At 30.9% G+C, this 14,027-nt stretch overlaps 1 protein-coding gene across 2 annotated transcripts in view; it reads left to right on the top strand.

The window, feature by feature from the left end:
- The window catches only part of LOC107454229 (rho GTPase-activating protein 44), a 73,096-nt gene extending 59,940 nt beyond the window's left edge, over nucleotides 1-13,156 (top strand). Inside the window, exons 11-17 of one of the 2 annotated variants that reach the window (XM_016071341.5) lie at nucleotides 561-642; nucleotides 2,631-2,711; nucleotides 3,198-3,323; nucleotides 4,590-4,669; nucleotides 4,750-4,885; nucleotides 6,583-6,797; nucleotides 11,850-13,156. In XM_016071341.5, coding sequence (XP_015926827.1) covers nucleotides 561-642; nucleotides 2,631-2,711; nucleotides 3,198-3,323; nucleotides 4,590-4,669; nucleotides 4,750-4,885; nucleotides 6,583-6,797; nucleotides 11,850-12,859 — 1,730 coding nt within the window. In that variant the 3' untranslated portion in view covers nucleotides 12,860-13,156. Of the gene's footprint in view, nucleotides 1-560; nucleotides 643-2,630; nucleotides 2,712-3,197; nucleotides 3,324-4,589; nucleotides 4,670-4,749; nucleotides 4,886-6,579; nucleotides 6,798-11,849 lie in introns of both variants that reach the window. The other variant, XM_016071340.5, reaches the window with a different exon arrangement.
- Nucleotides 13,157-14,027: the final 871 nt, after the last annotated feature.

Below are 14,027 nucleotides of genomic sequence, written 5' to 3'. Positions count from 1 at the left end.
ACTTAGTTCCAAAAAGTTCCGCAAGGTAATTAGCTAAACTTTTTTTTGTTGTCTTCTTTGATGTTTCTTCTTTCGAAAGAACCTGCCCCATTTTGCCCGTCTTGCAAAGGTGGACTAAATATACCGAAAAACAAAAGCTATGTTTTTTTTCATGTTTACGCGTTATTTTGTATTATTACTTCGGAAATATAATTTGCTTTTCATTTTTAATATAAAATTACAAAAATTATTATATTTTCATTGCTGTATTTAATTATTTAAACATACTATATTATCTTTCTTATTTTTGCTCGCCATATTTCAGCCGCCATTTTTTTGGGGGGGTGGGTATGTTTAGCATATTTCAAAATATTAACTATGAATTCAATTTACCTGCACATAAAAAACTCCAAATTTTGAAACAAATTTTATTGAAATACTAATTTTGGCCCTGAAACCTTGGATGATGGCCCACTTTGTAGTGGATTAAATTTTGCCAACTCTATTTATTACTGAGAATAGTATAGAGCTGTCTTGTCTAGATTTGCATTTATGAAGTGCTGCTTCTGTTTATGTTACAGGCGTTCTGAAGTTATATCTAAGATCACTTCCTGAACCTCTTCTCACTTATGAGCTCTACGATCAGTGGATGGAGGCTGCCGTGTAAGTTCATTTTATTTATTTAAACTTTAAGTTGTTGTGTAATAATTGCTTTCTAAAATTCTTGTAAAAGTTTAATTTTAAAAAAATTGTGCTCGCTAGGAATGGCTAATTAATATTTAAGTGGAAAAAAGTCTTTAAATTCTCACAACTAACTATTGAGTTGTGAGGAGGGTTTAATATCGTCAAAATCCTGTTTAATAAAACAGGAATGCTTTGGTTGATTGCACCCACCTCAAATAATAGATGTTTTTAAACCGTCCTTTGTTTTTGTTTAACTCAATGCTGATTAGTCATATTCTTTATCATTTGGATCTCAATTTATGAATCCTTAAAGTGAATTACTTTTTGACTAGGATTCTAAAAATGTGCATGAAGGATGAACATTTTGATATTTGTAATACTGCAGTTTACAATAATTTAATTCTTCAGTTTGGTTGCTGCTAAAAAAATTTTGTTTTCATGGTACTGTGACTTCTATAGTTCGTCTACGGTAAGAATTACACCCGCGACAAAGTCTAAGACAGTCTGTTGCTATGGAAACAAGAATAGCGTCTTTCAGAGAGGGTAGCTTCTCTTCACTCTAGGGCTAACACAGTATACCCAAGAAAAAGATTTCCTTTCTTTCATCGACTTGAGCCAAAGCCTGTCCTAAACAATAACCCCACACCCCTACGTGAAATAGTTATACCTCGTTACTATAGTCATCACCAGGAATCCAGACAAATTGCTAGGGGAGTTCTTACTTTAGACAAACTATATACATATTTTATGTAATATGTTTGAGAATTTTGAAGTGTCAGCAAAAATAAAAAAATATTTTTTAAACCAAATTTAGTTATTTTAGCAAACTGCAATTTTTTTAATATCTCTAGCGATGAAATCCTATATTTTATGAAAAACTATTCCTATGAGGTTAATTTATATTTGTACCTTGAATTTTTTTATTTTCCACAATTATCATTTTGTAATTATTATTTATACAATTATTGTTTTATCTTAAAGAAATTTTTTTTTTACACTTTTCATCATAAAATTCAGAATAAGAATCCTAGTTTAAAATACTGTATGGTTTTCTATTTTGAAAAAATCATTTCTCTTATTTAGATTTAAAAATATTATATAGTTGAAGTAATTGTTGTTTCGAACCTACAACTGTATGAAGTAGCAAAACTTTATATACAGGGGTCTGTCCAGACATTTTGTGAAAGGACCGTTTTTGTAAAATTGTGAAAAAATTACTTGTAATTTGTGAATATAAAATAAACGTTAAGTCACAATCTTTCAACCAGGGTCCGCTTCTGTGAATTTGTTCAAATAGGGTCCGTTATTGCAAAAAAACTTTTTCAAGGAATTTTTAAATTGTAAAGACATACAAGATTATGCTTAAAACTGTAAAATTATAATTACAAAAATTAAATTTTAAAAAATAAACAGCAATTGCTGACACTTTAAAAAATAAACAGCCATGCAACATATAAATATTTGGTATTTAGCCTATACTGCTGAACGCAGAATATTCATTTCAGATGAATAAAGGAAGAAGCGTATGCCGAAGACAAAAATTAGTTCGTTTACATTTGTCTTTCTTCCCCCCTTTCCTGGAAAGGGTTTATTCGATTAACAAAACAATAATGAAGATAAACAAATTTGTGAAGGGTCCGATTAAAAGATAAATTATTTTGTGAAGGGTCCGTTAACGGACCCAAATTTCTTCTAAACAGACCCCTGCTATAAGCACATGCAGTGTTTAAACTCTTTTGTGCTGCATACTAATTATTAAATTTATGGTGCATACTAATTAATTTAATTACTAATTATGTTATTATCGATTAATATTTCAAGAAATTTTATCATAATAGAGATATTCACTTAACACTGAACTTTTATAATTAAAATGTTTAAATGCTTGGAATCCTTCAACTTTTGTATATCTAAATTCCATTGATAATATAGACATTGTATGATTAATGAGTGGATGTATTTCTTAGGGATCCTGACCATGATTCAAGGCTCAAAGCTTTGTGGAATGTTGTGAATTCATTACCTGATACTCATCTCAACAATCTCAGGTGATATTATTTATTTATTTTTCCTATTTCTCCCCCCCCCCCTTATTTAGCAGGTGTGCTACTTTCTGGCAAATCCACGGAAGTCTGCTTTTTTCATCTGATTTCCAACAAAAAAAAACTAAAAAACCTTGATTCACATTTCTGAAATTGCAAAAAATTGATATCTTTACCTTGGGTACCATCCACAAATTGGGTAAAAATATTTGAAGTGTCTTAACTATATAATCCGATTTACTGTTTCAGAATTTTTAAGACTCTTGGGTGAAGAAAAATTATTTATTTAATTCAATTTTAGTATTATGAAATTTTAGAAGGGTAAAATGAGATCATATACTTATTATTTTTAGTAAATGAATTCAAATCTTGTACATTAAGGATAGCTGTTTCTAAAATTAAAAAATGAACATTTAAGTTATTTGTTTCAAATTTTGAGTAATTAGGGGAAAATGTCAATAAAATATTCATTATTTTTTATGTTTATTGCAGATACCTCATTAAGTTTTTGGCAAAGCTCTGCCAAAATTCAAATGTGAATAAAATGTCTATTCAGAATATTGCAATTGTGATTGGTCCCAACCTGCTCTGGCCTCCCACAAATGATAATGTCTTAGGGTAAGTTACAAATCCTTCAACCAATATTATTTCCATTTAGCTGTCTTTGTAGGCTCTAAAGTATAAGGCCTAATGTGGTGGAAGGATATGCCGTATAAAAAAAGTTAGATAAGGAGGAGTTCTTTTTTCTATCCCTTCTCCTGTACATACATGCCAAGTCTCCTGTTTTTTAAATGAAGACTCCCATATTTTGCGTCTATCTTCGTTTCCCTGTATATTCTTGAATTTCTAACAATTTTTTGTCAATAAATATTAGCTAATAGCAAAAATACTTCTCTTATTCCTCAACAGATGGCAGCACTGCAGTGCTGACTAAATCAGATATAGTGAAGATGCTGCTATGAGTCGTTTATTCAGTCAATCGTTTTTTCTCCAATAACAAACTTCGTTATTTACCTACGGAAATCTGACAATAACTTTGTTTGTTTGAATTGTATTTTTACCAATCGTCAAAAAATAAATGTATTTCTCTTTTCAGAAACATTTATTGTGGGTGTCAGTTTTGTTACTAAAAAATTAACTGCATAAAAAAAACAGTTCCAAAATAAAGCAGATGTTATGTTAGGCATCCTATGCATTTTGGTGAGCAATGCAGAGCTCGAGATAATTTTCTCTAAAGTTAAAAAAATTCTCTCCGAATTTCGCTTATCACTTTCTGGTGAAAAGCTTGCTTTTAATGAATATTAATTTCCCCTGATAATTGTTATAAACAGAACTTTGATAAAAAAAAAATTCCTATGCAAAGCCAAATCAGCTACTTGTGTTCGAAATATGAATATGTAAAAATTCTGTAAAAGCCAATTACTTAGAATTATGGAAATGTTGAGTGTTTGTAGTTAAAGTAATTATGAATAATGGTTTAAAAATCTTTTTTAGATTAAGATTTATATGCATATCAATAAATGTAAGTGCTTATATTATTTCCAATTTCGAATTTCTCTTCTTGAATAAGCATGATGTATCAAAACTGTACATGTAGCTTAAAAAATGTTGCTAGTTAATTCTCCATTATTTTAGTTCTCCAACGTTGGTATTTTAGTACATAAACATTATAAAATATGTTTCAATGCCATTTAGAAATAGTTGAAATGTTTTTTTTTTCCGAATTATTAACAACAACCTTCAGAAAAAGGAGAAATGTCACTGAGATTTGACTGAATATCTCTTTCTCTCGTTACGTACAGATCCTTCATTGATATATTCTTAAATTCTTAGCAAATTTAACAGAAATCCAATTTTTATATGACATATATTTTTCTTTAATAGCATGAACATGGCTGCTACTAATTTACACAGTTCCATCGTCGACACCCTCATAACTTATGCTGATTGGTTCTTCCCTGGAGGTAAAAGTGTTTTTGATTTTTCTTGAAAAAATTTATATTTGTTGAGTACTGTACTGTCATCGCCATTGTTCTCTTTGTAGAATGTGAGTTCTATTTGAGCACGCCGACCACCCCTCGACACATCGATGGATTCCCCCCTGTCAACTCCATAAGTTTTTCAGCTTTGAACGGAAATGATTCTGCTCTCGATTCTATGTCCAGTAGCCCTACTAACAGGTTATTGATATTGTGATTATTACATTATGATTATTATAAAAAATTATAAATCATTGCTTTTAGCTGCAGAGTTGAATATAGAATTTTAAGTATCTTTGCAATGTTTGTGTATTATGTATGCATTATTTTGCAAGCTCGTAATATTTGTTACTTACTGGCTCTTTTCTATCGATATTTCCTAGTCTACTTAAAGCTCTTTTTTCAGGAAAATTTTTAAAAACTACAGCTTGAAGTAAAATTTTAATTTTTTTTCTGTAAATTCAATTTAAAAACAGACAAATAATTTAAATAGTTAAAAAAAGATGAATTTAGAAAAAATTTAAATGTGGCAAGATTTTTTTCAATTAAATGGAAATCATTAGAATCTATGAGTAATTCTCAAACTTTGCACATTTTCATGATGGCAAATAATGGAATAGTTCTCCATCTATTAAATTTGATCAGTTTCTCAAAACAGTTTTTAAAATTTAAAAATTGTAGTTTTTTCTCCATTGAGATTTGTACAACAATTTTTTTGCAGCATTGGAATGTTGAACAAAAGATTAATAAAATGTAACTGTTTTGAATATCAAACAAAAACTTGCAATAGTTATAAAAAATAACGTATTAATTATAATAAAAGGTATTTTATTTCATAAATAGTCAACACTCTCTTTAAATCATGAAATTTTTTTATGGTATTTAGTTCACGATTATACACCAAAAGGATTGCATAGGAATTCCGAAAGAAGTACTTAATTTTTTAAAACAATAACAATTAATCAATAACAATTGCATTAATTTTTACAGTATCAATCAATTATCATTTATTTATGTAACATAAGAACTATTAATTACAAAAAAAGTTTCATAATTTTCCGAGGACTAATTGTGTTTTAATGAAAGTTTTAAAATTTTAATTAATTTGAAAAATATACTAGTAAATATTTTGACGCCCAGTGGCTGAGCGGTAGCGCTTCGCTAGCTTTTGAAAATGTAAATTATCAGATTACAAATTATCAATTACAAATTTATCAGAAACTAGTTCTTTTATTATGATTATGTCTAGCTTTTGAAAATGTTTTTGAATTTTATTGATTTTATGTTTATAAATTAAGAACTTGAAAGGATAGAAAAAAATAATTTATGTTACTGCACAAATCCTAAATATGATTTTGTTCTGGAAAGTGATTAAAAATATTTTAAGTGCTTGAAAAGTACTTAAAAGGTGCTTATTTTTTATTGAAAAATCTGGCTACGCACCCTGGTCAAATTTTGAAAGGGAGAGAAATGAGTCCTTATTGCTCCCTAATAACGATAGAAAAATCTTCATTTTCTCATGAGATCTTTTTTTCTCGTCGTTGTAAGTGGGGGAAAAAACAGCATTGAAAACGGATATGTAGACACTGTTTGACTTGCAGTTTTTTTTAAACTTTTAGATGAAAAATCTGCACATCTAATCTGCAGATGCTGTGAAACTCTGCAATGCTTACTGTCCTGCTGAAGGGTTGTTATGATTCATCTTAATACTTTAAAACTTTGATGCCTTTTTTTTTACTTGGTACTTTATACTGATGCTTTAAAACCTGATGAATAGACAAAAACATATTTAAATTTTATAGACAATTTTGGATTATGTATGATGTTGTATGCTGAAAACTTATATTACCATAACATATTGGAGTTGTATAATGAAATGATTTTCTTTTTAACAGTAGCCCAAAGTCGCCTAGTCCAAGAGTTCCTATTAGGCCAAAGAAAAAAGCTGCCCCCAAAGCTCCTCAATCCATCAGCCGCTCTCTATCTTGCAGTGGCTTTTCATCACAGTCTAACATTGCCTCTTCAAATAACAGAATCTCTAGTCTCAGTGTGTCCCACGAAAATCTTCTCGGAACACTCCCAAACGATTCCGTTTTCAACGATCCAGTGAAAGGTGACTATTTTAACATGTGGTTTATTAGATGATTTACTCAACTGGCTGTCGTATCAATTTTTTTTCTAAAGTTTTAAAATAACTTTTCCCTGAACTAAATGCATTATTATCAGCAACTAAGTATTCTGCTATCATTACACAATCATACCCTCCAACTGCTACGGAATTTCCGTAGTTGCTACGGAAATTGGAGATAAACTACGGAGCTACGGGTGAATAGTAAAATACTACGGATTAAACGAAAGCGCCTGTCCGATCTATCCGCTTCCGCTGTTGTCGTCTTTCAAGCATGGTGACGTCACTGATTGCGTATCGCCGAAAATGACGTCATGAGTTGTTAGCCTTGGTCGGGAGAAACCACGTGATTATGAAGGGTTACTCATCGGCGGCGCCATTGTAATCTGCCTGAATGCAGCTGGTCTTTGAGAAACTGCGTTAGTTTTTTGCTTTACACCGTGTGAAGTGAAGTGACTTCAATAAAAATTTTTGAAAACAACTTTGAATTTTGCTGCTCCGATGTTAAAAGAATGATACGTTTTTGTTTGAAATTTTAGATTATTTTTCATCCAGCTTTTATCGCGTTAGTTTATAAGTTGTGTATGTATTATTAAATTTTATTGTGATGGATCGTTATTTGAAAAGATCTAATCAGGATCGGGAAGTTTCTAATGACGATGGATTACGAAAGAAGAGGAAGAATAATCAAAAGTTTAGAGAGGAATATACTAAAAAGTTTCCTTGTTTAGTATCGGGAAAAGATGGCTTTGCGAAATGCAATATTTGTAGTTCGGAATTCTCAATTGTCCACGGTGGACTGGATGATTGTCGCCGACACGTGATCGGTCCTAAACATTGTGCTACTGCAAAAGCACAGGTGCATCAGCAACCTATTAACAATTTTTATTCTTCCAAATTAGAAGAAAATGGAGTGATTAAAGCTGAAGTATTGTTCGTACGGTTTTTAATTGAGCACAATATTTCTCTATCTGCTTCCGATCATTCTGGCGCCTTATTTAAAAAAATGTTCCCAGATTCCGACATTGCAAAAAAGTATGGATGTGGACATACCAAGACCCAGGCAATAACTGTTTCCACTGCTGAGGGGATAAGAGAGAGTACTCTAAGTAAGCTCAGAACCTCATTATTTTCTCTTTCCACTGACGGAAGCAATGACATATCAGATAAAAAGCTATATCCTTTAATTTTTAATTATTATGATGAAGAAAAAGGACAAATCGTATCATCACTGGTTTCTTTATCTGAATCAACTAACAACACTGGTGAGGGAATTTTTCAACTTCTTGATGGAGAGTTTAAAAAATATCTACTGAAGTGGGAGAGTTGCATAGCATTCAGTTCTGATAATGCTAACACAATGACTGGATGTAATAAAGGTGTTTTGAGCTATATAAAACAGAAGCAACCAAATATAAAATTCATTGGATGCCCTTGTCATTTGGTTCATCTAGCAGCTAAAAAGGCTACAGCCTCATTGCCCGTTGATGTGGAGAATTTGGTGATAAAAGTTTTTTACTACCTTGAAAAGAGTAGTAAAAGAAAGTATGAATTTAAAAACTGTCAGATAGAATGTGATGTGAAACTTCACAAGATTTTAAAACATGTTTCAACTCGGTGGTTAAGTTTAGAAAATTCTCTAAAGAGACTAGTTGAGCAGTGGGACCCATTGCTAATTTTTTTTTCACAATCTGATGTTAAAGAGAATGCTACCTCAGAAAAAATAAAAGAGTTACTTAAATCAAACAAAACAAAGATATATTGTGTTTTTGTTACATCGATATTGCCTGTATTCACCAAGGTAAATGTTGCCCTGCAAAAAGAGCAACCTTCTATCCATACTTTGTATGATGATTTAATGAGCTTATATTATGAGCTTCTTGTACGATTTGTTTCGCCTTCTACCATAAGCAAATCCAAGTCTTCTCTGTTACAAGCGAAATTTCAGAAACCCAAGTATCAAAAACCTGATGAGTCTCTTATAATAGGATCAAGTGCTAGATCCATTTTGAGTGATCTGACGCCAGAAGAAACAACTGAGTTCTTTTTGGCAGTGCGAAAGTTTTTTGTCACTGCATGTGAATATATTCTCAAAAAGTTTCCTTTAGAGGATGATTTTCTTAAGCATGCTACTGTGGCAAACATTTTGAATAGGCAGAATGCAAATTTTGCATCTCTTAAGTATTTTTATGATTTGTTTAATTGTGGTATTGACATTGATCAACTTGAGTTAGAATTTGCCTTTTATCAGGCAGACAATTTTCCTTCTGAAATTTTAAATCATACCAGAGTAGATGAGGCATGGCATAAAATTAGCCAGTTAAAGGATAACAATGGAATAAAGAGATATGTGGCTTTGTCAAAAATAATGCTTTCAATTCTGTCAATTCCCCATAGTAATGCTGGATCTGAGAGAATTTTTAGCATGATTCGTAAAAATCAAACTGATAATCGCTCAAGTCTGAGTACCAAAACATTAGAATCAATTCTAATCACTAAATTAAGCATGGGAGTTTGTTACAATGCACAATTTACTGAGGATGAGTTAAAAAGAGCAAAAAATGCTTGTTATTCATCACTGAAAAAGCATAGACAGGTTTAGATACTGTGTTTCTGTAATTAAGGGTATTTTTAATTAAAATCAGATTTGCTTATAGATTAGATTTCTTAATTAATGCTTTTACTCCTTAATTATAATAGATAATTCAAAGATTTGAAACAATTTAGCTATTGGTTAATGTCTATACAAATTCATTCCTCTTAAAGAACAAAGTTTAATGTGTAAGCTTTAGATGATATAAGTTTTTAAATATTGTTTTCTAATTCTGAAAGTTTTATTAGGAAGAAACTCATTTATATATTCCATTTTTCTTTCAATAAATTGGTATTCAATTGTTTTCTTGATTTAATTGTTTTAAAATTTGGTGTAAAAAGTATTTAATAGGAAACATCTTAGAATCTGACCTTCCTAAATAAAATAAGTGAAAAAAATTTGGTAACAATTGAATGAATGTAGAGAAAAAGTTGTGGAGAGTTCACTTTTTGCATTTTACTGAGATGTTATATTATTTTTCTTTGAAATTTGTATAAATGTACAATAAACTTTCATTTGCAATTTAATAATTTTATATCCTTAGAAAAGTGTACCTTCCTGTATGTGAATTAAAATTGTACTATCTAAATAACATGATTTTTTAAAAGTCTATGGCATTTTAATGTTTTAAAAAATTTCTCAATGTGAAATAAAATTTTACGCTTGTTTCAAAATCTATTTTCTTATATTTATCAACTGCTTTTTGAAATTATAAGTGAATATAATTAAGTATCAATATGAGCATAGCAAATATTGCGGGATGCCGTAAATGTGTGTTGCGCGAGTGCTACTGATGGCCAGGTAGGCAAAGTTGGAGGGTATGCACAATTATCAGCAACTAAATATTCTGCCATTATTACACAATTATCAGCTACTAAGCATTCTGCCATTATTACACTAGTATTATCAGCAACTAAATATTCTGCCATTATTACACTATTATCTACCCCTGCAAATTAATGTAAAAAAAAAAAGTTAAACTAAAATTCCCCCTCACAGACATCATAGTTTATCTTGTATAAATGTCATAATACCAGTTGAATGAAATGCACTCAACATAATGCAATAAATCACTTAAAATCTAAAAATAAAAAATGCCAATGTTCCAAAAATGGAACATTTGTTTTCTAAACTTATATTTTGACTTTAAAGTTTTGAAATAAAATTTTGAATTTGAGGACTAACAGAGGGTTATATTATCCCTTTAAAAGCTTAGAACTATTGTAGTTGTATATTATAAATATTGGATTTTTGGTATATTGCAAAAAGGATAAATATTTACAAATTATATCAAATTTCTAAAATTCATAAAATAACTATGGAAATGAAACCAAACTAAATGCAAAAAATTCTTCATAATGTTAGTTTTAAAGGTGTGAAAAATAATGTTATTCTGACTTTAACTGCTTATTAAGTTTAAAGTTTATGTTCCATTTTTGGAACATTGGTATGCAAATGGTTAATTGTCCTTGGGCTGCCCCTTTTTATTTACAAAAAATAATAATGCATAACACATAAAGTGTTGCTAGTATTAATAGTATTAAAGTGTCACTTTAATACTATTTCATATTTAAACTTTTTTTGTTTTGTTTTAAATATATGTTTTCGTTAAAAAAAATTTTTTTTTCAACTATAAAGTACAACTGTCAAAACCTAGATAAGTATTTAAACATCCTGTAAAGTCATAATATTTTAAGGTAACTTAAAAAAATTAATTTTTTATCTGACTTAGCTTTGTATATCTCTAATAACAATTATTTATTTTAGTGCTACTTAATAATTGACTGAATCACATCAAAATACAAAAGGAAAATTTTTTAATTTGGAAACAGAAATTTTTATTAGCAGGTCTGTTTATATTTGTTGGAAACATTAAAATTGTAAAACAACTTTAAAATCCTTGAATTTCATTATTGGGTGTGCAACAGGTGGTAAAATGCTAATCAATGATAAAAAAGAGAGTAAAAGAAACTCTGTGTCTTGCGACCTGCCTACTCTCCGATTTAATGACTATTTTTTCTGTCCTGACAAGAAGGGTGCTAAAATGCTCTCATTTAACGATTTTTTAGCTTTGATTTAACGAACATCAATCACTGGGAAAAAATTCGCACATAAAACTAAAACTTTGAATTTTTGGCCCTTAAAATTTTTAATATTTCACACCCCAGTGTAGCCTCCTAACAGCAAACTGCACATTCATCCAAATAAATATAAACATAAAACCCATATGTAAGCAAAATGTAAGAATTTTAGCTTATAATGTCCGTTGATTGGTACAATTGACGTTACAGTTTTTGTAAAATTTAAAAGTATTTGTTTTTACAGTAAAAACATAGTCTATGAATGGTAACATGTATTTTTTCTCTTGTATTGTATGTTTTTATACCTATAATGTAAACTTTACTCTTGTAATAATCTTTACTTATAACATCATCTGATTCCAGATCCTAAGAGCAACCTAAATCCTGAGCTCAGGCAAAAGACTAAACCTCCTAGACAGACTCACTCTGTGCGGCAGAGTCTTCCACCCGTCGTGGAACGATCTCGAAAGCCCGTCGGCCGACCTTCAGTTCCACCCCCAGAGCGTCCCGATTCTTTTCCCAAATCAGATTCTGTAAGTTCGGAAGACATGCAGCGACCTTACAGTCTTTCGGGGGGCTCCATGGATATGCCAAATTTTTATGAAAAGTCTGTCAGCAACGAAGACATATCAAACAAATCTGGATCCTTTAGTTCTGCTGATTTGATGATACAAAACAAATCCGGATCCTTGAGTTCTGCTGATTTGATGATACAAAACAAATCCGGATTCTTGAGTTCTGCTGATTTGATGATACAAAACAAATCTGGATCCCTGAGTTCTGCTGATTTGATGATTCAAAACAAATCTGGATCCTTGAGTTCTGCTGATTTGAGAATCGATTCCCCCATAGAGCTTGAAGATATCAGCTTGTCTTTTGACAGCTCTGGTAGTGACAGCTACAACGAGTGCCAAATGTACTTTGAGACGAACCACCGTACCAACAGTGCCCCGACAGATGTTGCCACTTCTGACTACTTAGTGGATTCCAGCAAAACCAGACAACCTTCTAATTCTGTTCATTTTGATCAGCTGATCTCTGATAGTTCTAAGGATTACCAGGATGATAATCTGAAGAATTCTACGGATTATCAGGATGATAATGTGACAAGTTCTAAGGATTATCAGGATGATAATCTGAAAGATTGCCACTTCACGGGTGGCACTCCTACGTGGTTCGAACACTATGGGGATGACAAACATCAGTCCAATCTTATATGGTTCGCTGATTCGGAAGCGGGAAAAGTTTCCCAGGTGGAAGAGTTCCGCACTGTCGTCGAGGTGGAAAGTTCCAAACTGACATTTAGAAATAAGCCCCCCAACCATGCTCTCAAACTGCGGGTAAACAGTGAATGTCACGATACGAGACTGTGAAATAGTGTTTGGAAGATTATCAGTTGTTGATTTGATTCTCCTACCTGAAATTTGTATGCTGTGCATAGTCAAATGATCTTTTGCTGTGTAATGCTTATTTATTCTAACATGGCATATTTTGATGTATTGTTTGAATCTGTTATGAGTGGGTGCATAAAAATAAGGCGATCTTCTAAGGACTGTTGAAGTTATGTTGCTATTTCAAAGTATCTAAAAAAGTTTTAAAATATTTATCTTTAAATTATGTCTTGAAATTTAAATGAATGAATTATGTTATGAAATTTAAATGGACAATTGCAGTCAATTTTTTTTATGTTCTTAATGAATTCAGAATGATGGAAAAGTCCTGAAAAACATCTTTTTACCTCCCAAAAAATGCTACTTTTTTAATTAAGAGCAATTAAAAATCGTGTACTTTCGTTTTCAGTTTAAAAAGGAAGTCACGTGACTTTTAGGAAAGTGACGCCATTCGAGCCTGACTCGCGTTTGTTTACACTTTTTCTCCTTGGTGATTTAACGCTTGTTTACGTGCCTAGTTGAACATCGTTTGTTTTTTTAAAAATATATTTTAAAATCGAAGTGTATTGCTGTTTGATGTCTTCATCAAGTAAATATAAGTACTGTATAGTGCCTATGTGCACTAACACAACTTCCACAGCTCCTGAAAAGATATTTTTTGATGTGCCAAGAAAAGCTGAGATAAGGAAAAGATGGTGCCATCTAATGAAGCGTGATGAGAATAAAAATCCTGAATTTTCTGAAAAATGCCCTCGACATATCTGCCAAGACCACTTACATATGCTTTGGTTTTTATTTTATGCTCAGGAGTCATTTTCCCTTTAACAATGCAGATATCACTTTCTCGCTTAACTTGCACATAGCCTATAGCATTATCCCCATATGTTTGTCTTGCTGATCTGAAGTTAAAATATATATATATATATATATATATATATATATATATATATATATATATATATATATATATATATATATATATATATATATGTGAAAAAGATGATTTAAAAACTGAAAAACAGAATCTTATTAGACTAAACAACCAATTGAGACAGACCTGGCCTCCCCAAGGCCATAGTGTCGATAAAGAAGAAGAAGTTTTTTACAGCTTTCCTATGTCCATGTAATATTAGTTTGTGTTAATCGCTAT

This window comes from Parasteatoda tepidariorum, chromosome 4 (genome assembly GCF_982258835.1).
Source record: "Parasteatoda tepidariorum strain Cologne lab strain chromosome 4, Ptep-v5.0, whole genome shotgun sequence".
Classification (NCBI taxonomy): Eukaryota; Metazoa; Arthropoda; class Arachnida; order Araneae; family Theridiidae; genus Parasteatoda; species Parasteatoda tepidariorum.
Note: the sequence above shows the minus strand (reverse complement) of the source record. Positions and strands in the feature narration are given on the sequence as shown.